The 23,541-nt window shown below is 48.3% G+C and overlaps 1 protein-coding gene across 5 annotated transcripts; it reads right to left on the bottom strand.

Annotated features, from left to right (window-relative positions):
* On the bottom strand, positions 1-16,054 carry DDX59 (DEAD-box helicase 59). 5 transcript variants are annotated; one of them, XM_043485289.1, is made up of 8 exons: positions 15,917-16,054; positions 14,010-14,827; positions 12,698-12,865; positions 9,599-9,688; positions 5,373-5,624; positions 4,306-4,458; positions 3,626-3,754; positions 1-286 (listed from the first exon to the last, which is right to left on the bottom strand). In XM_043485289.1, exons 2-8 carry the CDS (start codon positions 14,814-14,816, stop codon positions 23-25), a joined length of 1,863 nt encoding a protein of 620 aa, XP_043341224.1. In that variant the 5' UTR covers positions 14,817-14,827; positions 15,917-16,054; the 3' UTR covers positions 1-22. The 5 variants fall into 5 exon arrangements, with proteins under 5 accessions (XP_043341224.1, XP_043341225.1, XP_043341227.1 ...); XM_043485290.1 differs by lacking the exon at positions 15,917-16,054 and adding an exon at positions 15,535-15,676; XM_043485292.1 differs by lacking the exon at positions 15,917-16,054 and adding an exon at positions 15,403-15,425.
* Positions 16,055-23,541: the final 7,487 nt, after the last annotated feature.

The raw sequence follows: 23,541 nt of genomic DNA, 5'->3' as shown, positions 1-23,541 counted from the left end.
TGGTTCAAGATGGTATAACAGATCACTTCTGAGCATTACTTCTATCATGCTTCCTAATAATGTCCATGAGATTGGCCCCCGTAACCAGGTCGTTCTGCATCTGTCTGTCTTTCTGCTGCTCCTTCCTCTTCTGGTCGTGAAGGTAAGGGGAATTTAACAGCTGCGGCGGGAGCAGGGACCCTGTGGGTTTCACGCGTTTTGCAATGTCCCAGAAGAGTCTTTTCGAGTTGTTATTGATGAAAGTGATCGCTGTTCCATGCTGACCTAATCGCCCCACTCTTCCAATCTGAAATGAAATGCAAAGGACGTTTTCAAAATGCTCACGCGAAATCCTCACATCTCTTGAAAGAAAATGAAGACTAGTATTTAAGGAGGCTTCACTAAGATGAACATTTGTCCAGACGGCATTTGCTGACTTGGTCCTCTCAATATACCTGTGACATCAATTTAGGGGGCTGCCATTAGCACAGCCCAAATAGAAAATAAGAAAATAAAAACAGTAAGAGTACTGTCTATGAAACTTGTATTTCAGTTATGTGTGTGTGCGTATGTGTGTGTGTGTATGCGTATGTGTGTGTGTGTATATATGCAGGAGGTGAGGACACAAAGACGTTTCTTATTTCGAGTGAGTTATGGTAAAAACTTTTCAAAAGCTACAATAATTAAGGTGAAAGGACTACTTTCTTCATAGTAGTTAGATGCCTTGAAGTCTGAGATTGAAGCAAATCCATTTTTGCATAAAGTTATTTCTCATTTTGACAGAATTAAATACACACAAATTTGTGGAGACCTATGACAAGGAACAAAACTGACATGTCTCCAAATATACTGAGAAACTCCTCAAAAGGGAGAGAAATACACAATCTTGGTCAATTTCTGCTCCTTAATTGAAAATGCAAAACATAAAAGTATATACAGATTATTTAAATGAATAGACTGTTCCTCCCACTAGGAATTTCTCTTACAGATATATTTGCAGGAGAGGCCTCGGCAGCTGCGTGTCTGGGTGTTTAACAACAACACACTTGAAACATCTGGTCATCCAGCAGTGAGGGATTTGTTAAGTAAATGACAGGACATCCATGTAATACATTCCCATGCAACCACAAAAATAGAACGAGCCAGATTCAACAAGAAAACCCTTTAAAGAGCTTAGAAAACAGTGCCTGGCCTTAGGTTGAACACTAAATACATATTAACACTTAGTAAAGGCACCTAGGATGAGCGCTGATAAGGCAAGACATCTAAGATTTATTTAATGAAAGGCAGGCACGGACAGATGACTGGATAAAGAAGATGTGGTACATGCACATGTTGTTTAGTCACTCAAGTCGTGTCTGATTCTTTGCATCCCTGTGGACTGTAGCCCACCAGGCACCTCTGTCCATGGGATTCTCCAGGCAGGAATACTGGAGTGGGTTGCCATGCCCTCCTCCAGGGGATCTTCCTGGCCCAGGGATCAAACCCACAGTTCTTGCCTCGGCAGGTGGATTCTCTACCACTGAGCCACCGGGGAAGCCCCATGGAACACTCAGCCACAAAAAAAGGAAACAGCGCGTTTGTAACAACAGGGATCCAACTAGAAATGACCCGCTAAGTGAAGACAGTCAGGAAGACAAATGCCTATGACATCACTCCTGTGGAACCTAAAAAAGATACAAATGAACTTAAGTCCGAAACAGAAAGAGACTAACAGAAAACAAGCGTGTGCTTACTAAAGGGGAGGGGGAGTGGGGTGAGGGATAAATTAGCAGATTGGGATTGACAGATACACACGAATGTACATGAAACAGGAAAATAACAAGTACAGCACAGGGACCGCTACTCAATATTCTCTAATAACCTACAAGGGAAGAGAGTCTGAACACGCACACACACACACAGTATCACAGCGGTGCCCGTGGTAACTGCCCGCCGTGGGGCTGACCTGGAGAAGGGAGAGATGAGTACGCAGTTACAACCAGCACGCTTCATTTAAGAAGCTTCTTGAGTATTTTAATATTCCAGACAGACTTCCATCCAAAATTATCAAACTGAAAGTCTGGAAGAAAATAAGCTCCAGTCACTTGAATAGTCAGCCCTGTGGAATAACTAAGTGCCTGAGGCACAGGGAAATGAGGTGGTGTGGAGAAAAAAGAGGGAAGGGGGGAGGGAGGGCAGGCGGCCAGACGACTAAGTCTTCGGGAAAATGAAGCGACAGCGCAGTGAAGGCGCTGTGAGCATTTTGGCGGGTGAGCCCCGTAAACGCGACATTCAGAGGTGATTCTAAGAACAGCGGTGAAAGACTTCACCCCAAGAGGCTGTAAGTGATGCCGGGAGGGAAGGAGGCAGCGGTCAGCGAGGTAACAGCGCTGAGAGAGGCTCTGTTCCTGCCGGAAAGAGGAGAGGCGCTTATCTCTGCAGCAAAGGGAGGGAACAGAACCTCGAGAGGGGAATGTCTAGAGCAAATAAGGACGTGGAGAGATGATGGAAGACACGATTCCTGAAACACAAATGCTTCAACAGATCGATTTTGTTTTGGCCAGATGTAGCAGCTTAAAACAACCTTTTAAATAAAGCCTTCTTTTTCTTGTTATAAAGGCCATTTAATACGCTCATTGAAGAAAACAAAAAATACAAAGAAAATAAAACTAAACCAAAAGCTAACCACTTAAATTTTTCCAACAAACATTTTCAGGTTGCTCTTTCCAGCTAGTTTTTTTTTTACTTCACTGCTGCACAGGCTTTCTTCTAGCGGTGGGGAGCAGGGGCTACTCTGGTTGCGATGGTTTCTCCTCCTGTGGACCATGGGCTCTAGGGCACCAGGGCTCAGGGTCTGCAGCTCCCGGGCTCCCGAGCACAGGCTCCACAGCCGTGGCGTGCGGGCCACGTTGCTCCGAGGTGCGTGGGACCTCCCCGCACCAGGGATCAGCCCCGAGTCTCCTGCATTGGCAGGCAGATTCTTTACCACCGAGCCACCAGCGAGGCCCCCAGCTAATCTTTCATGCATTCCAGGCATCCATGTGCTTCTTCTGAAAAAACGTACTTAGTTTATATACATTTATTTATCTATTTTTTTACCTTTTGGCCACACCGTAAAGCATGTGGGATCTTAGTTCCCCAAACCAGGCAGGGATCAAACCGGAGCCCCCTGTAGTGGAAGCGTGGAGTCTTAATCACTAGACCACCAGGGAAGTCCTTATATACATATAGTTTAAAAGCAAAAATATATGCAGGTTTATGTTCTGCTTTTAAAAAAGAAAAAACAAACTCACTACTATATTGACAATGCCTTGCATAAGAAAATTCACGAGTAGGGTCTTCCCTGGTGGTTTGGTGGTAAAGAATCGGCTGCCAGTGCAGGAGACACGGGTTCGATCCCTGCTCCGAGAAGATTCCACGCGCCATGGAGCAGCTAAGCCCCTGTGCCCCATCAACTGAGTCTGTCTGTGCTCTGAGCCTGGGGTCCTGACCAGAGAAGCCACTGAACAAGGAGCCTGCGCGCTGCAGCTAGGGAGCAGTCCCCACCCACCACGACGAGCAAGAAGCCCGCCCAGCAACAAAGACCCAGCAGAGCCAAAATCAAACATCTTTTTAGAGAAAGGAAGTTCATGAGCAAAACGGTGGTGGTGAGTAAACCCTTTACCTGATGCACGTACTCGTCCATGCTGGAGGGCATGTCGAAATTGACAACCAGCTTGACGCTGACCAAGTCCAGGCCTCTTCCCAGGACCCCTGTGCTCACCACCACGTCACAGTCTCCTTCGAGCAGCCCCTTTCCAAAAGAGCAACAAAATTCATCATGCAGAGCTTACTTCGAGTGGTTTTCCGTCATTCAGATGGCCCCTTCTTTTCTCAACACCGTCTTCAATGCTGTGGCCGCACCACCTTTGCAAAAGTAAAGGTCTTGGCATATCTGGGTAATGTAGGGAGCCTCCATTCCTTCCAACCCCCACCCCAAATTTTTCCTATTAATTGATTCAGGCAAACCTTTCCCAAAAGTGAACTACTCTCTGCCCCAGCCCAAGGTGACCTGATGTCACAAATGGCAGATTCTGAATGATTAATCTGTTTAGTAGACAATCCCGAGGGAACAGGTTTATTGCTCCCAAAACACAGAAGCCTTAGCAAGAGGGACAGTTAATGTCACACCACTGCTCACCTGAAGTTCTCAGAGTCATTTAAAAAAAAAGATCAGCTTTAAAAACAGCTTGAAAAAAATTTTAGTAAGTAAAAATAAAAAACAGCTGATAATATGGTATCTCTTGAAAATGAGGCAACGAAAGATTTATGGGCAAGAGAACAAAGCAGAATGCTGGGTGTCACCTTCAGTGTGTTTTTTCTTTCCATCTGTGACTTGTCCGAGTGCATGGAGGTGCTTTTCAGACCCGTGATTTTCTGAACGGCCTCGCTCAACAGATCTGCTCCTAGCTTGCAGTCCACGAAAACTAACACTGGAGGCTTAAAGAGTTTCTTATCCTAAAACAGTAACAACACATACTGAAATTACTCCTATAATTTACAATGGGATGCTTTTCTGAAAGCACTAGGATGAGCTAGTTTTCCATAGGTTTAGCAACACTGCCAGGGAGGGAAGAATTACATTCTGTTCAAATGAGTGCCTTCTTTAAAACATGCACAGACAGAAGCCAAACAGTGTATGTCCTTCAGATTTTCCCATCATCGTGTTAATGTTACAAAAATAGTTTTACAACTTAAAGTGCAGTTTAAAATTTCCAATACTGTTCTTAAGTCAGTACAAACCACATTTAACGCTGTGTCTTCAGGTAACTAGGCCAGTACACACCACTCCCTTAAGCTGCTGCTGCTGAGTCGCTTCAGTCATGTCCGACTCTGTGCGACCCCACAGACGGCAGCCCACCAGGCTGCCCTGTCCCTGGGATTCTCCAGGCAAGAACACTGGAGTGGGGTGCCATTGCCTTCTCCAACTCCCTTGAGCTAGTTACTGTCAAAAAATTCTATTTCTCAAGGACGGAACAGCCAAAAGAGAACCTGTCTTTAAGTTGGTTTTTTTTTTTTCAGCCACTCAGTGAGGCATATGGGATCCTGCTTCCCCAGGCAGGGCCTGCACTCAGGTCCCCCGCATTGGGAGTGAGGAGTCCTAACCCCTGGACGGCCAGGGAAGCACTGCAGTAGCCTTGATCTTTACACACTGTTCTACAAAACAGAAAAGAAAACTAACCTTGTGTCTACACTGCATGTTTTCACAAAAATGTGTCTGAACCCCACAGAACTCTGAAGGAAGCCAAGCAGTTTATGATGAAACTCCCAGAGCAGGTTCCCCCAGAGCCACGTCTGAGCAGCACCGCCTCCAGAACCGTGAAGGGTGCCGACCACGTGCACGACGCAGGGCGGACCGCTCTCCCACTCACGTTCAAGATTTCAAACAGTTTTTTCTTTTTGGCTGGCTCTTCCACCCACAGGACGATCTGGCGCACGCTGGGGCAGGGCAGGTTCCTCTCCCCGGCGGTGACCGTCACGGGGTCGCGCAGGAGCTGGCCGGCGAGCTGCTCTATGCTGGCCGGGATCGTGGCTGACGCCAGCACGGTCTGACAGTCACGAGGCAGCTGCTCCAGGACGTCCAGCACCTGCTGCTGAAAGCCCATCTTTAACATGGTGTCAGCCTGGAATACAACCACGGCAGGTCAGTCTTACGTGGAAACCCAGAGCACCCTGGAGGAAAACAGACGCAGTTAAGGACGTAAAACATTAAAAATGCTTTACATGGAGAAATACACCACAGTGTCAAAAGACACAGGATTAACTGGGGAAAACACACATTTATATCAAACTTCTATAACTATGTTTACAGTGACATACAAAGATTTCTAAAATTTATTTATTCTATTTTTGGCTGTATCAGGTTTTAATTGTGACCCCTGGGCTGTCTAGTTGAGACACGCGGGCTCAACTCCCTCAGCAGGTGGGATCTTAAGTTCCCTGACCAGGGATGGAACCTGCGTCCCCCACACTGGAAGGCAGACTCTCAACCACTCGACCACCAAAGAAGTCCCTACAAAGATTTGTACTATGGTATTACTAATAGTGGCCAAAAAAGGCACAGACCTTAGATATGTATCAGTAGACGATTTGGTAAATAAATGATGGTAAATCCATACAACACAATGCTATGCTACCATGAAAAATGACCAGAGAGCTCTTTATTAAATGATAATGAATCACTGCTAGAAGGAAAGAAGGCGAATACAGACAGAGCACTGAAACTTAACTGCTAACTCTGGGGAAAAGATTTATGAGCTGGGGCTGTGAAAGTCACTCAGTCGTGTCTGACTCTTTCCAAACCCACAGACTATACAGTCCACGGGATTCTCCAGGTTAGAATACTGGAGTGAGTAGCCTTTCCCTTCTCCAGGGCACCTTCCTAATCCAGGGATCGAAGCCAGGTCTCCCACATTGCAGGCAAATTCTTTACCAACTGAGCTATCAGGGAAGCCCAAGCTGGGGTTACGGGTATAATTTAATTCTTCATTTTATAGCTTTTTTGGCAAAGTTTGACTCTTGCTTTTACCACGTACATGTATTTATAATAAAACATGATTTTAATAAATTAAAGCATTTAGTTTGGAGGCTTTCACTCCTGTATAAACTTTTGCATTGCTGATTTTTCAAAAACAATGAATGTATTACTGAAAAAATAGAAAAAATGTTCAAGTTTTTAATTTTAAAATAACAAAAGATTAAAGCTATCCTGATTTTCAAATATAACCTTGGTGTCTGTAATTTTGGAAAATAAGATATTTAATCATTTTGGTGTCCACTAATGTGCTGTCAGTTAGACTGAAGCTTGATGACTTGTTTTAATATCGCTCACTCTGTAACATTTAAAAAATCTAAAGTAATCATGATGGTTTGGGTTTGATCCTGGCTCTACATGACCTCAAGCAATGTAATTAACAGTTTTAAGCTGTAGTCTTTCCTCTTACAGGTGAAATTATAGCAGTAACTACCTCCCAGGGCTGTGATGAGAACTAATGAGTTAAAGTGTATGAAGTGTGTGTGTGCGCACTCAGTCATGTCTCTTGTGTGAACTTTTGCGACCCTGCGGACTGAAGCCTGGCAGACTCCTCTGTCTGTGGGATTTTCCAGGCAAGAATATGGAGTGGGTTGCCATTTCCTACGCCAGGGGATCTTTCTGACCCAGGGATCCAACTCGGCTCTTGCATCTCCTACACTGGCAGGCGGATTCTTCACCGCTGCGCCACCTGGGAAGCCCGTATAAAGCACCAGCATGGTCCTTCTTGGTGCTTCTATTAACTGTGAGACAGAGAGAAAACGCACCCGCAGGGCATGTGCAAACACTACCCCGCGCCTCAGCAACCCTGCTGAGCCCGGCTCATCTCAGCAGATGGCCTTGGTCTCCTGGTTCAGAAAAAACAAGACCACGAGAAACTGACTCCTTCCACTTCTCTTCTCGCCTAAGCTTCCTGGAGGGGTGGCCCAGTCCCCGGTCACCTTTCCTCGGCCTCCTCGCCTCCCCGCACTGTCCGGTCCAGGGCTCACCTCCCTCCCCTCCCCCTCACCAGCTCCTCTGTGTCATCCGTCACTCCACAGGTGCCGAATTCTACAGCCAATCATTAGTCTTCACCTGACTCTATAAGATGCAATTATTACCCTTTTTTTTTTAAATACTAACAAGCGCACTGCAGAAAATCTGGTAAACAAAGTATAAAAAAATAACTCACCCATCCCCCCTGACCTGACACCACACCGCCTCCCTCACCTCCGTCTCCTCCCCTCCCTACAGCCATCACCCCGGCTCAACACCCCCGCCCCCAATGCCTGGAAACCAGCCTTCCTGCTTAAAGGCTACCCTCCAGGTCAAGAACACGAGCCTGATTATAATACATGCAGGCCTAGAATCCTTCAAAGTTTCCCAATGTCTACAGAATAAAGTCTGAATTCTCAAGGCCAGGAGGAAATGAAAAAGAAATACAATCTCCATGGTTATATTTGGTTATTTCAATGAGAATATGGGTGTTTTTCCTCCTATTTCCAACTTGTCTTTAATGCATTTAATACATGGATTACTCACAGAATACAGTTGCTATTCAAACTGTAGAATGGACCATGAATAGCACTTATTCAAAGCCATAAAATAGAACAGAATAAAAAAATATAGGAATAGGAAAATTGACATGTTGCAATGCTAAGTATTGTTTCATCAAAGTTCTGTTTCATTTACACACACACCCACACATACACAATATTCATGACCGGTTCCCACCTACACTGCATTTTTTGGAAACCATTATCAGCCAGAACTTGGGAAAATCTTATTCTTTACACACCTCAGTTTCCACTTACGAGTCTATTTCCTACATACCCTGAAGGAGTGTTAACGGAGTGAAAAGTGTGGGAAAACGTACTTTTAAAAGCTCTTAGAATTAAAAGCACTACCTAAATTTAAGGTGTTTCGAATACTAGAACCGCTCACAATGAACACAAGGCTACTCCAAAGTGGCAGAGCCCCCGGGGGAGACAGAGCTCGGGTCCAGAGTAAGTGGGGCGCACAGATCAAGGAAGAGGTGGGCGTGGGCGCCCCCGAATTAAGACCAAACCTGGCCTCGTCTTCTGGGAGCCGTCCTCGGTGTCACCTGCACGGACGCCCTCGCTCCCAGACAATCTGACTTCACTCCCAAGGGTGCCTGGGCAACACGCTCACCCACCCACTCAGCGAGCCTGAACTCGTCGTCAAGGGTGGCCGACTCTCCCTGTTCGCCGGGCACTCCCTAGACGCCAGGCGCATTTCAGGGAAGGACTCTCGGGAGATGGGCACTGGCAGGCCGTTTTATAGACGTAAAACCTGAGGCGCGTGACACAGGGCCCCACAGCGCTGAGGAGCTGGGGCCTGGACCGGGCACACGGGCTCCAAACCCACGTCTGCGGTGTGGCCGCTAATTACTGGGGCCACGGAGGCAGGCAGGCTGCTGTCCCGGGTCAGCACCCAGCGCCCCGCATTTCTGATCGCTGCTGGGGAACCCCAGGGCTCTGCCCCGTCGCTGCCAGGGGACGAGCACGCAGGCAGGCGGCCCTGCCCCTCTGCGTGTTCTCACGCTTGTCCACACGGTGGAACAACATCAAACAACATGTTTAACTCACGTAGAAAAAGTTTAAAAAGCTCCTCCTAGTAAGCATCATTAGCTACTTCCAAAATTCCTGCTAATCATGACCTGCACCAATTCTTTTTTTGTAGATAAATTTCAAGCCAGCATGTTTAAAAAACTTATCACTGAGAATACAGTATACCTGATCAGTTTATGAGAAAGCCGAATTAAGAAAAGACAGCTGTGGTTTAATTTCAATTTAGCTGCAGTCTATGCAAGAACTCCAGGAGTTGGTGATGGACAGGGACTGGCGTGCTGCACTCCACGGGGTCGAAAAGATTCAGACACGACTGAGCAACTGAACCGAACTGATACAAGAACTAGCTTAAGAACCACTACCGCCAGTTAAAAAAAAAATCCCTGGATTGTTTTCCTTTGGGGGAGAAATTGGTTGAATACACAATGCAATTATGTAACTATAACGTGCTTTTCATAACTTCTATAAAATTATGTTTCTAAACACCACCACTTACTTCATCCACTACTACAATTTTTATACTGCCGAGTTCTACAGATCTCTGCTTTATTATATCCAGAAGCCGCCCAGGAGTTGCTATGATAACCTGAATAAAAGAGAAAAAGCAAATTAGAGAGTCAGACGACATCCGTTTATTCACTTACTCCTTCGTTCTACACTTATTGAGTGGCTGAGGCATGCCGGACACTGTGCAAGCACTCAGAACTCAGCGACGAGTGAATCAGACTTCGCCCCTGCTCTCACCAAAGCCGCAACCCAAAGGCAGACACAGCAAACACGCGCTCACGTGATCAGGACAGGCTGCAAACGGAGGGACGTACCGGCCCCTGCTCAGACACAAGCTGACACCCACGGGAGTAGCGGGCGTGAGCACGTGGGGAGGGCCAGGGAGAGGGGAGGGCATCGTGGCGGTGAGGCGGGGGCGGGGGGCAGGGAGGTGATGGCAGAGGGGGGAACACGTGGCTGAGGCAGGGGCCAGACTGGGGGGGACCTCAGACATGCTGACCCCAATCTGGCTCCATGAACAAGGGCACCCTCCTTGCCCTCTCTGGGCCTGCCACTTCACTTTCAAATTACGAGGCTGGGGATAGTGAATTCTAAGGTTGCTCAAGTCTCTTGGCAGTTTAATACTATATTAGCTGAAGTCGTGGTCCACGTAGGGGCTTTCGGGAGTTCCCTGATGGTCGGGTGGCTAAGACTCCACACTCCCAGTGCAGGGAACCCAAGTTAAACCCGTGGTCAGGGAGCCAGACCCCACGTAGTGAACTAAGAGTCCACATGCCGCGACTCAGGAGCCCACGTGTCACAACTAACACCCAGCACAGCCAAACAAGTAAATAAAAGCTAAAAATAAATATTAAAGAAAGTAGGGGCTCTTCAGTCAAACTTCGGCAGGAGTGGTGGCTCCGGCCTTTAGTAACGGCGTGGGTCTGTTCTCCCATTCATCCTAAGATGCAAACACTAACAGCCACTGTGAGGATTAAACGAGGAGGGCCAGGGTGACCCTGGTGGAGTTGCCAACAACCTCACACACTCGGCTGTACCCACGTTTCCGGTCCACACTGCCCAGTGCTAATCCCGCTGCGGGTGATAAAAGGCCTGTCACCCCAGAACACAGGGCTTGGCTTGGTTTGTGTGTCCTTCACACCCACAAAATTTTAATTATGTTGATGTGACTTCACTCCTCTTCTTCCATTTTCCCCTCCAACGGTTTGGAAGTTATGAACTTTTTTTTTCATCCTTTGAGTGCTTCCCCTAGAATGCCAGTACATCTACAAGTTAACACAAAGTTAATGGACACTTTAGCTTGTTCTCCAAGCATGGAGGGCGAGGCTTTACCGCGATCCCATCTCGCCTGCACTACGCACTGCTGCTGGACGGCGTCCACCCTGTTCTCTAAACACCACGCTTGCTCCTGGTCACTGATCGTCAGCCTGTGTCCATTTAGCTTCGCCCACACGCCCACTGCCGCCTCTGCACCAGCTTCCTTCTGCCCCCCACCTCCCTCTCTGGAATCTTCTTCATCTGCAGGACGGCTTCCTCTGCAAGTTCCTGCAGACGGTCCACTGGCAATACCCTCCCAGTTTTGTTTATCTGAGTAGGTCTTTGTCTCGTCCTCACTCTTGAAAGAGCTTTGCTGAGCAGACAGTTGTTACTTTTCCCTCCAGAGGGTGCGTGTCCACAAGGCCTGACACGGGGTGGGCAGGGAAGAGGCGGCCAGATGGAGGGGGTGGTGAGGCCGTGCAGCGCCCAGGGAGGAAGCACTGCTGGGGGGTGGGGACAAAGAGGGGGGCCAGGCAGAGGAGTGACGTCATGGATAAGGGCGGCAGGTTTCTCACCGTCAGAGCGATAACCATGGAAACACAGAGCATTAAAGGGACCTCATGACAAACGAGAACTGGAACCATCAACAGGAACTCATGGTCTCCAGGTCCCAGAGCAATGACGGCTCAAGAGCAAGGGGCCCAAGGAGAGCCCAGGTCTGTTTCCAAACACGGCTCTCTACACGAAGGAGCCAGGGCTCCACGGAGAGTTCCGGGCAGAGGCAAGGAAAGGATGAGCTCAGTACAGGCCATCTTTTTCAGACAGCAAAGTAAGAAAGGACTCAAACAAGGACAGGGATATGATCAAAGGACACAGAAACCGACTTGAAGGTGCCGCCGTGAGCCACCCAAATAATAATCCTATAAATAAAAAAGGAACCACCAGTCCATGTAAAAAAATAAATACATGGGGAGTCTGGTGAAGCTCAAAAAATTTACCAACTGAAAGTACTCCCCCTAAAACACTTATTCAATATGAAAGGTACAAACTTTACTGCTCCTTGACAGATGAAAGCATCAGTGAAAAGGACAAATTGAAGCCGTGTGCCACATAAAAGGATGTAATGAGAACAACACAGCACCTCTCCCGATGTTCCTATCAAAGACACAAAACACCAATCTCAACAGTTGAGGGTTGTTCTTCAAAGGCCTTGTAATCCTTAAAAATGTCAACATCAGAAGAAAGAAAGGAATGATAGGTTCTACACCGAAGATGCTGAGAGAGGCGCGACAGCTATGGGCAACGAATGACTGAAGGTGATGGAGCTGATGGGACGGCCACCAAAACCGGGGGGGGGGGGGGGGGGGGGGGGGGGGGGGGGGGGGGGGGGGGCCTCAGGCGCTGACAGCGACGCTCGCGCCTGATGCATTCCACCGAGGCGGCGGGCATTTCTCGTCTATCACCGGACTGTGATTACGAAGGATGATGTCCTTGTTCATAGGAATCACTCTCTGATGTGTACCAGCCATGATCCTGAGATGAAGCCCATCTTTCAGAGATGCATCTTCGCAACTAGGAGAGAGGGGATTCGCCCACCCACCTCCAAGAGCAAGTTCAGGGCCCGAAGCAGATAAAAGGATGTGAGACCACTGGACAGCGGTCAACTGTGCTCCTGTCCTTTGTCACACACAGCCCAACTTGAAAATTAAGGCTCTTGGAACAAGAGTTCCAAGGCTACCTAAAGCCACACTCCAAAGCTCCTCCTGGGGAGAAAAGCCTTGGCTCCTGCAGTCTTGGTCCTCGGCACAGGCGCCCTGTCCAACGGGCCCACCTGAATGCGCTGGCGCAGGCGGTGCCGCTGGGGGGGCGCAGGCAGGCCCCCCACCAGGAGCGCGGTCCTCAGGCAGGGCAGGCCGCTCATCAGCTCCTTGGCCTGCCGCTCGATCTGAATGGCCAGCTCCCGCGTGGGCGTGAGGACCAGCCCCGACGGCGATTTGCTCTGCAGAAACGGAAACACACCGGCGATGAGCTGCCGCTGCTGCGGACTCCAGTCTGCAAGGCAATCCCAGGAGCACCTCCCCTCGGAAGGAGATCCCACCAGCCCAGCCGCCTCCTGCTCCTCCTCCAAAACCCTCAGAAACTACACCCATCTCCCACGGAACACGGGTGCACAAGGAAACATCAAAACGCAGACCAGGGAGAGGCACCTGCAGTAACCAAGGCGGGAACGTGGACGCTTGGCTCCTTGTCAGCTGGACTGTGTGATCTCGGGCCATCCTCCTCCAAGGAAGAGAGGCCCGCTGGTCTCCATGAAGAGCCGGGTCAGGCCCGGCAGCGCCTACCGGTTTCCCCTTAGTCCCTTGTAGATTCACTTCTTTCTTTGTCCAAAAACCTTATAGTGTACAAATATTCTATTGGGTTGGCCAAAAAACTCATCTGTGTTTTTCCATAAGGCGTTACAGAAAAACTCAAACTTTTTGGCCAACCCAAAGTTCTGGGTTGAGTTGCATCTATATCTTGACCATCTAGTCCTTCCTTTCATTTTTTTCTCACATTATCTCCTACTACGGTTTAGTTTTCTGAAATTCCCTTTCTCTCTTCTTCCATCACCTGTTATTTCTCACTCCTTTCCCTCTTGCCATACTTCAAAACTCACAAACTCACCAGTACTTGGTGAATAATCACACAGAATGTCTTTTAATCTCATTATGTGCGGGAATGCTTATAAACGAGCAAGGAAGGCAAGGTGGTATCATTTTTAAGGTGAAACAGAGATCACCCTTAATGATATGTGCTGAAAGTCCACAACAGTCTTTTGACTTTGGTATCAGGTTTTTCAAGACACAAACTCAAAGGACGCTAGACTGACACCAAGATCACAGCTCATCTGGTCAGCAGGACTTTCCCCCCAAAGCCAAAGCATGCATGTTCCTTAAACAGAAAATTCATTAAAAAGAAACCATTTTGGAAGTGATTTCCTTTTTCCAGACCTTCAGTGAAGACATTGGTTCAATATAATACAATTGAGTCCCAGTTACTAACGGTCTAGGTATTCAGTTCCAGCTTTTTAAGGAGCTTGAGGCTCACTCTGGGTAAACCCCTCACCTGTGTGTTTGAGCTCACACAGGTGAGCTCTAACTCACCTGAGACAGAGCTCGCACGATGACCGGAAGCAGGAAGGCGGCCGTCTTCCCGGAGCCGGTGTCCGCGCTGGCCAGCACGTCTCTGCCCAGAAGGCCCACCGGAATCATCTGCATCTGGATGGGGGTGGGCACTTCGTAGCCGGAGGCCTTCAGGTTGCGGTTTAGGGCCTCAGGGAAGCCGCAGTGCTCAAAGTCAACGATGGGCCTGGGGACGCCTCGGCCTCGGACCGTGATCCCCAGCTGCCGCCTGAGGTTCTCAATCTGGTCCTCCCGAAGGTGCGCGACGAAAGCGTGCTCGGTGTAGACGTAGGGAGTAGGGCCCGGCGCCACCGACTCGGAGCCCGCTTTCCGCGGGCGGCTCGGCTGGGACGCCGCTTCCGCGCCCCTCACCCGCAGCAGGTGCTTGGCTTTGCACTCCAGGCTACACACGTCTTCGTCCGTCTCGTCGCACACGTACTCGCCGTACCGACCGCACACCACGCACACGGGCTCCCCGGGCTCGGCCTGCCGCTGGGTTTTGGAGAAGGACTTCACCGGCTCTTCGGGGAGATCGCCAGTCTGTGTCCCTGGCTCGGAGTCGGGCAGAGTCCCTTCGGACGCCGGGCCAGTAGGCCCGGGGAGAGGGCGCAGCTGGGCCCCCTGGTGGGCCGCTGCGGCAGCCCCTTTGGTACCCGAGGCATCCGCGAGACCATCCCCACCTGCATCCAGCCCCCGGTCTTCTGCCTCGGGTTTGACTTTCTTGGCTACACAACTTCCACTGTCATCCTTAGCGTTCCGCTTGACTTTCAGGGATCTTGGAACGAACATCCTTCAATAGTCTGGGGAGAAAATTATATCCTGATTTATTTTACCCTCATTAAAGTCACGGATAAAGTACCCTAAAGTCATCACGTCCCTGGGCTATGCCTCCAAAGGACAGAGAAGACAGTGCTGACCTGAGGCTTCCCTCCCACCGTCCAAGTTCCCCTGGTGAAGACACTCCTGGCTCCACGCTGCACAGGGATTCGCACCACTGACCTCTGTCTGTGGGCTGCCTTGCACTCTGACATAACCAGACATCACAGAAATTCTGGGGTAGACCTTTCTGTTACACGCACACACAGAAAATACAAGAGGGCTATTTCGCAACTGGAGTCTTTACGACAGAAGCGCAAGCAGCAACAGTAACACGCGCCAGAGGCTACAAGGCCCCAGCGTCGCCCCAGGGGCACACGCATGTTCCGCTGTGACCAGTGCTACAAGCTCAGGTCTCACCCGGGACTCAGCACCGGGGGGCCGAAGGACCCGGAGCGCACACCTTCTCGGTGCGTGCAAGCTCCCAACCACAGCTCTTCCCATTTACAACAGAAACTGGGTTTTGCAAAATGACAGCAATTGGGAAACAGGCATTAACCTCATTTGGGGGCTGTTAAATGTGCTGAGAAACAATTTTCAAAAAAAAAATTCTTAGGATACACTGCCAGGCTCCATTTTCCCGGAAAAATTCCAACAGAAAAGCAAGCGCAAGCGAGGGTCTAGTCACAACCTCAAGTTTCCGAAAAGGTCGAGGGGGCGGGTGAGGAAGGCGCGGCTGCATGCGAGCGCGGAGAGCTCGGAACGGCCGTCCGGCAGGCGGAACCGAGGCGGCGCGGGCGCGGCCGCCAATCCGCGACCCTGGTCGGCCCGCGCCCCTTCCCTCCCCCCACCCCAACATCGCCGCTCCCCTCCTCCGACGTCGGCCCCCGGCGGCCACGCACGCAGAGGCGCGTGACGTCACGGCGACGCCCGCACGCGGGGGGGCGGGGACAACGGCGCAGGGGAGGGACCGCACAAGGCCCAGCCTGCCGCCGCGGCCCGGCGCCCGCGGCCCGCACGAGAGGAGCAGGACGGGAGGCAGGCCGGAGCCGCGGGGCCGGGGCCACGCTCACCCGCGCGGACTGCGGCCGTGTCAGCTCCCGCTCGGGGCGGCTCCCCCTGAGGCACTGGGCCGGGCTTCCGGCCGACGAGCGCGCAGCGTACGGCCACCCTGCTGCGTGGGGACGGCGCGGAGGGCGGGATTCACGTTTCCGGGTTTGGGGAGGCGCCGCGGCGCGCGAGGGGGCGGGGCCACCGAGGGGGCGGGGCCCGGCTGGGAGCGGCCGAGGGGGCGGGGCCGGGCGGCTTCCCGGCAGGCGGTAAGCTCCCGAGCTGCGTTGGAACGGGCAGGTTCCGCGGGGAGGGGCAGGCACGGGCATCGTGTAAGAGCTCGCGTCATCGGGTGGGCAGGGCGGGAGGGAAAGAGTCCGGGCGCCGGGAGTGGGGCGGGGGCGGGGAGCCCGCACCCTGGGAGGCGGGGTGGCGGGGGCGGTGCCGGGGAGGGCGGTGCCCGGCGGGCCGGGAGCTCCGATCTGCTTCCTGCCGGCGAATAACGGGAATTAACGGAGCAGCTTTGATCTGAGTGTGGATACCCTGGGCCTTTCCACACACGCCCCCGCCCCCGACGGCGAGGACAGGCGTGCGGTCCGGTGCTGGGTTGGTCCCCGGGGGGTCGCACTTCTCTGCAGCTGGTCCCCGAGCCGCTGGCAGTAAATGAAGGGCAAAGGTAGGGGGCAGGAAGGAGGGCGCAGAACTCCAGGACTTGAGCTCTTGCAGGCTGCTACCGATGCAGTGGAATCACACTAAGTCTGAAGACACACCAACGAAACAGAAGTCCGTTACTCCGTGACGTATCCGTACTGAGTACATAAGCCTGCACCTCCTACCCCTGCTGCTTCGCTCGACCACCACTGTCCTGAACTTGGTCTCTCTTCGCCATTCTTAGTCGTTTTATCATGGTTGGAGGCATTCCCAAACGCTCTGTTTTATTCTTCTCTTTTTGAGCTTTGTAAAGATAACACGTAGCCTTGTGGGATTCACTTTTATCATGGAAGTTTCTCTGTTTCTTCCAAGTTGTTAAGTGTGAGGAAGCAGATGATTTATTTTCGCTGCTGTAATATTGATTCTGTGAAGTAGTTTTTGTCCTGTTTATCCATTTTTCTGTGGACACTTCACTTGTCTTCACTGTTTTATTACTGGAGGCAGACTGACCATGAAGCTAATGAAATTTGCGTGTAAGGGCCCCTCACTCCCATGGGTCTCTTCCATAGCCCTGAAAGGGAAGCATTGGTAATGTATTCCCATGGTCATGTTGTTGTTCAGTAGCTAAGTCTGTCCGACTTTTTGTGACCCCATGAACTGTAGCATGCTAGGCTTTCCTGCCCTTCACTGTCTCCCAGAGTATGCTCAAATTCATGTCCATGGAGTTGGTGATGCCATCCAACCACCTCATCCTCTGTCACCCCCTTCTGCTCTCAGTTTTTGCGAGCATCAGGGTCTTTTCCAAAGAATCAGCTCTTCACATCAGCTTCAGCATCAGCATCAGTCCTTCCAATGAACATTCAGGGTTGATCTTTAGGACTGAGGTGTTTTGATTTCCTTACTGTCCAAGGGGCTCTCAAGAGTCTTCTCCAACACCACGGTTCAAAAGCATCCATTCTTTGGTGCTCAGCTTTCCTTATGGTCCAATTCTCACATCTGGAGAGTACATGACTACTGGAAAAACCATAGCTTTGACTATATGGATCTTGGCTGGCAAACTGATGTCTCTGCTTTTTACTATGCTGTCTAGGTTTGTCATAGCTATTCTTCCAAGGAGCAAGTGTCTTTTAATTTTGTGGCTGCAGTCACTGTCCACATTGATTTTGGAGCCCAAGGAAATGCAGACTGACACTGTTTTCCACATTTTCCCCATCTATTTGCCATGAAGTGATGGGACCAGATGCCATGATCTTAGTTTTTTGAATGTTGAGTTTTAAGCCAGCTTTTTCACTCTCCTCTTTCACCTTCATCAAGAGGCTCTTTAGTTCTGCTTCACTTTCTGCCATTAAAGTGGTTTTATCTGTATATCTGAGGTTATTGGTATTTCTCCCAGCAATCGTGGTTCCAGCTTGTGATTCATCCCTGCATTTCACATGATATACTCTGCTTATAAGTTAAATAGGGTTTTCTATTTAGAGGGTCACATTTTTTTTAAACTTTTTATTTTGTATCGGAGTATAGCCCAATACAATGTTAACAATGTGACAGTTCCAGGCAGACGGCCCAGGAACGGCAGCCTGCATATACACATGTCCCTTCTCCCTCAAGCCCCGCCCCGGTCCAGCCTGCCACGTGACACTGAGCAGAGTTCCCTGCGTTGTACAGGAGGCAGGGGTCCCGTGCTAAGTGATGACAGCTTTGCTTTTCATCTGCTTTTCTTTCTCATACCTTATCATGGTGGCTACAGTCTCCAGTACAGAGCTGAATGTTTGTGATGATAGCAGACATTCTTGTCTAGTTCCTGGTTTTTAAAATACCTTAGTTCACATGTTTCCCTGTTAGGAATCATGTATTTTGCAGGCTTTTTCAAATACCCTTAACCAAGTTAAGAAAGTTCTCTTTCAAAAAAAAAAAAAAAGTTCTCTTTCATTCTGAATTTGCTAAAAATTTCCTCATGAGTGAGTATTAGATTTTACCCCATGCTTTGTTTCCTCTCTTAATCTGTTGAAGTCAGCAAAAACACTGCCCCCTTATCTGTCAGCATTAAGAATTATATGTATAGGTTTTTCCAATGTTAAATACCTTTGTGTTCCTGCGATAAACCTAATTTGGCCATAATACATATATTATCTTTTAGCTGATATCTTATTTAGGATTTTTATGTTTATGATTGATTTATAATTTTCCTTTCTTATGCTATCCCTGGTTTTACAGGCACCAAAGAATAAGCTGGGGAATATTTCCTTTTTTTTCCTTGTTTTTTCTCTGGAATAATGTATACAGTTCTGAAATGACCGGTCTCCTCAAAGTTTGGCGGAACTCCCTATAAAATTGTCTGGGTGTGGAGTTTCTTTGTATGAGTGGAAGATTTTTACCTTTAGATTTATTGTTTTTATTAGTCATAGATCTATTCAACATTTTTTAGGAATTCTTGAGTCAGTTTTTCTAAGTTATATATTTTTTAATGTTCTTTTCAACTGTTTTTTTTTTTTTACTTTTAAAAAGTTTTTCATTTTATCTTTTAAAAATGTTTTATATATAATGTCTCTTTTTCATTGATACTAACTTGATGTTTCATTTTTTTCCTACTAGATCTAACTAGAAAGTTTGTTTCATTATATGCTTTTCAAGAATCAACTTTTGACCTTGTTAATAAATATTGCAAATTTGTTTTCTATTTCACTGATATATGTAATTTCTCTGTCTCTTACTACTGTCTTCAGATTATTCTGTTTTTCAGTTAAATGAGTTTAGTATATTCATCTTTAATCTTTCTGTTTTCCTAATATAAGCAACTAAGGTTATAAATTTTCCTCAAATTACTACTTTTTCTGCATCCCACAAGTTTCAATACACAGTGTTTTTACTCAGTTCTGTTATTTTTAAGTATTCATTATTATTTCTTCTTTAAACCGTCAGTTATTTAAAGACTTTTAAATTCAAAATGTATTTATGTGTTTTACGTATATATTTGCTACTCTATGGATGGAATCAAGGACCCTTGAGACTTGCTCTATTAGGTAGTCCATGGTCGGTTTCTAGAAATATTCTAAGCCAAAGAAGAGTGTTGATCTCACCAATAGGTAGATAGGTGCAGTGATGTATATCAAGTAAATCAAGCTTGGTAGTTCAGATTTTCTACATTTTTACTAACACTCATGTTCAGATTTGCCTCTCATCCACTAATACATAATAAAGTAGATCAAACAGTCACTCATCAAATGATGAATTTGTCCATTTCTCCCTATGGTTCCAGCAGTTTTAGTGTTGTATATTTGGGAGCCATTTTGCTTTAGAATCAGTATGTGCAAAGCAATTTCAGCATTGCTCTGTCTTAGAGTCTCAGATCTGGATGCATTCACTGGAGTCCTTTCTTGGTCCCTGCTGCTCTCCATGCCCAGGCAGGAGGAACTCTTCTACAGCACACGGCCAATTGACTCTAAAGTACTTTTAGAGGCAGTGAACTCCTTCCCTTACAAGGAAGTTCAGTTCTTCATTGGCGATCTCTGCTTGATTATCCTTGCCATTTAATGAGACTCTAAAGCCAGCCTTATGCAAAGCGCTTTACAAACATTATCATGTTTAATTCTCAGTTGTTGTTTAGTCCCTCCGTCGTGTCCGACACTTTGGGCCCCATGGACTGCAGTCCACCAGTCTCCTCAGCCATGGGCTCTCCCGGCGAGAACACTGGAGTGGGTTGTCATGCCCTCCTCCAGGGGATCTTCCCGACCCAGGAATCGAACCTGCATCTCTTGCGTTGGCAGGCGGATTCTTTACCATTAGTACAACCTGATTTTTATGTTGAGTCTAAAACCATGCCCCTTTCACTTCCAATCATAGGACCTGGCTCTAACCATCATTTCAAGCATTCTCAGCACTGTAATCCCTTGGAAACCTCAGAAATAGTTGAAGCTAACGTTTTACAGAACCCTGCCCAGCTCTCGTCAGTGTCATGGAAGCTTTGGACCCTTGCCATAGACATGCCTGTTCTTACCATGACTTTTGGAAAAGTAGTCATTCTTTTTCTTGTTTTTTCTTTTCCAAAAACAAGTCAATCTTTACATGTGGGCTGCTTCATTCTTAATGTGCAGCCTGATGAGTTAAAACCATTTTTGCATGTGAGTCAGGCATAGTAGAGGAAGCCCAGTATTTTAACATGAAGTTCTTCATCTCAGGGTTAAAAAGTCAACCTCAGGACCACTCAGGTCTCATATGTGGCTCTCCCCCACCATACACCCTTGGATAGAGAGCTCAGATTCAGATTTCCTCTCTGGTGTCACCAGAGCACAGTCTAATCAACCTAAACTGAGACTCCTCTTTCTGAGTCAGCACCAGCATGGCTCTGGGGTGGTCTTTTAGTTGTAGGGCCGTGGAAAGCCTTACCTGTGGTAGTTCACGAGGGAATCAGAGGGCATGACGCACGCCGGGCTGTTACGAGTTATGTTTTATGGCAGGGAGGGACAGGAAAATATCCAGGGTGACTCGGTCAGACCGGAGTTGTGGAATGGACACACCCTGCACACCGTGCCCAGAGCTTGTCTGAGAACCGGAAATGCTTCAAGACTGTGAGCCAACCTGTATGGCATTCTCGTGCACTGTTGAGACACGTACCAGAATAAGAGTGCCTGTCATTGTCTCCTGCCAAGGAGCTTCAGCCTCACTCCTACTGTTTATAGCTCTCCCCACTTTTTTAATGTGAGAGGCTTGGAAAACCCGTAGAACTTACATCAAGGTGAAGATAGGGAAGCATTTAGCAGCCATGGATGTTTTTCTTTGCTTGTGTCATTATGATGAATCAGACCACAACTTGGACTCAACTACTTTCTGCCTTCAGTGACTTCCCCTGAGAAGTAGTGTGGCAAAGCTTTCAAGTTCTAAAGATTGATTCACTCATGCAGGGGATTTACAGCATCTACCATGTGGCAGGCCGTGGTGAATGAGGAAGTCATCGTGTTTGCCTCGCAGTGGACGAGGACGACGGTTCTGTAGTCAGTGCTGTGATGGGGGAAGTACAGACTGTCCCAGGAGTGTGTCAGATGGACACACAAACCAGTCTGGAGAGAAAGAGAAGGGCTTGCAGAGAAAACGACATCTAAACTGAGATCTGAAGGCCAGGAGAGGTTGGGGCGATTCAGACAGGGAGAGGAAGGGAAAGGCCCAAAGTGAGAGAACGGCACATCCAAGGAGCTGGAAGAAGTTGGGTGTCGTCTGCTCAGGCCGAGGTATGCTGCAGTAACAGGTGACCCCACGTCTCCATGGCTCTTGACAACGGCACAGCAATAGTGTATTTCCCACTCCTACTGTAATGTGGAGAAAAGAAGGGGAGGGGGGCTGAAACTGAGGGAGGAAGCTGAGGCAGTAATTCAGACTGGAGAAGACGGTGGCCTGAACTCAGGTGGTGGCCGTGGGGGCACAGAGCAGTGGATGGAATCAAGATGCACAGAGGGCGTGCCCTGGTGGTCCAGTGGTTAAGACCCCGAGCTCCCAATACAGGGATTGATTCCTGGGTTCCATTCCTGGCTGGGGAACTAAGATTCTGCATGCTGCAGGGCACAGCCAAGAAAACAGAAATACATGGAAAGTAGAGTTGCTAGCTCTTTCTGGTTGACGAGACATGGAGGGTGGAAGAAAGGAGCCATGAACGACACCCACGTTGCTTTATTCCAACCACAGAAAAGGGCAGAGAGGTGAAGGGTTCTATAGAGATGAGTTTAATATGCACAAGAGCATGATGAATATTGTTAATAATTTTAGAACCATTTTCCTTCCAATCTGGAACACATCATAGAGTTGATGGTCTCATTGATCTATATTATTTCTTCTGCCCAAACTCCTGGCACAGGTCTATTCACAGAACTACATAATTCTTGACAGTGAAGTTTCTGGGACACCAAATGAGGTGCCTACTTAAAACTAGGTCTGTATTACAAATCTAAAATTTCATCCTAAAACTCGAACTTACGAAGATGCCACTAGATGGTTAGAAATATCAGACTGGTACTGAGCTGTTGTTGAGGATGAAGAAAATTTTCTCTACCCTTCTAAGCCCTCTGGGTGGTCTAAGAATTAAATTGACATGATCCTGGGGCCTGTGGTTAAAACTCGGCACTCCCAATGCAGGGATCGCAGGTTTGATCCCTGGTGGAGGAATTAAGATCCCACATGCCACGCAGTGCAGCCAAAAGTGTATTAAAAAAATAATAACGTGTTCTATGGAGAAACTGGAACATTGCTGATGGGAATGTAAAGTGGTGCACGCTATTCTGGAAAATAATCTGGCAGTTCCTCAAAATGTTAAACAGAGAGTCACCGCGTAACCCAGAAATCCCACTCCTGGACTCCAGGAGACTCGACAACAGGTGTCCAAACAAAAACTTGTGCAGGAATGTTCGCAGGAGCAGTGTTCCCAACAGAACACGGAGACCAGTGTCCATTACAAACGGGTAAATAAAGTGTGGCCTGTCCTTACAGTGGAATATTATTCAGCAATAAAAAACTAAGTACTGATACGTGCTACAGTGTGGAAGAGCCTGGGAAACACTGAGCTAAGTGAAAGACATCAGTCAGAGAAGACCCACATATTATGACTCCACTTATATGAGAGGTCTGAACTAAGCAGATTCAGAGAGACAGGAAGCAGGTCAGCGGTTGCCCAGGACCGAGGAGCGGGGATGTGTGGTGGGAAGAAATGGGAAGTGACTGCTAGTGGGTTTCTTTCTGGGGTAATGGAATGTTCTAACATTAGATTGTGGCAATGGTGATGTACAGCCCAGTACATATATCTTAAAATACTTAATTATACACTTAGAATGGGTGCATTGTACGGTACGTGAGTCTCCAGAAGGGTTTTTAAAGTGAACATAGCGGCTCTCCCTGGGTGCTGAGCTTTTTGCTTTTTATCTTTTTGCTCATCTGTGTCTTCTACAGTGAGCAAGTGTTTCTATTTGTCAGAAAAAGGGAAGTTATTAGTTTAAACAGCTTGTCTTGGCAAGGTAAC

Source organism: Cervus canadensis, chromosome 13 (assembly GCF_019320065.1).
Source record: "Cervus canadensis isolate Bull #8, Minnesota chromosome 13, ASM1932006v1, whole genome shotgun sequence".
NCBI classification, from domain to species: Eukaryota; Metazoa; Chordata; class Mammalia; order Artiodactyla; family Cervidae; genus Cervus; species Cervus canadensis.
This window is presented reverse-complemented; position numbering and strand designations above follow the sequence as displayed.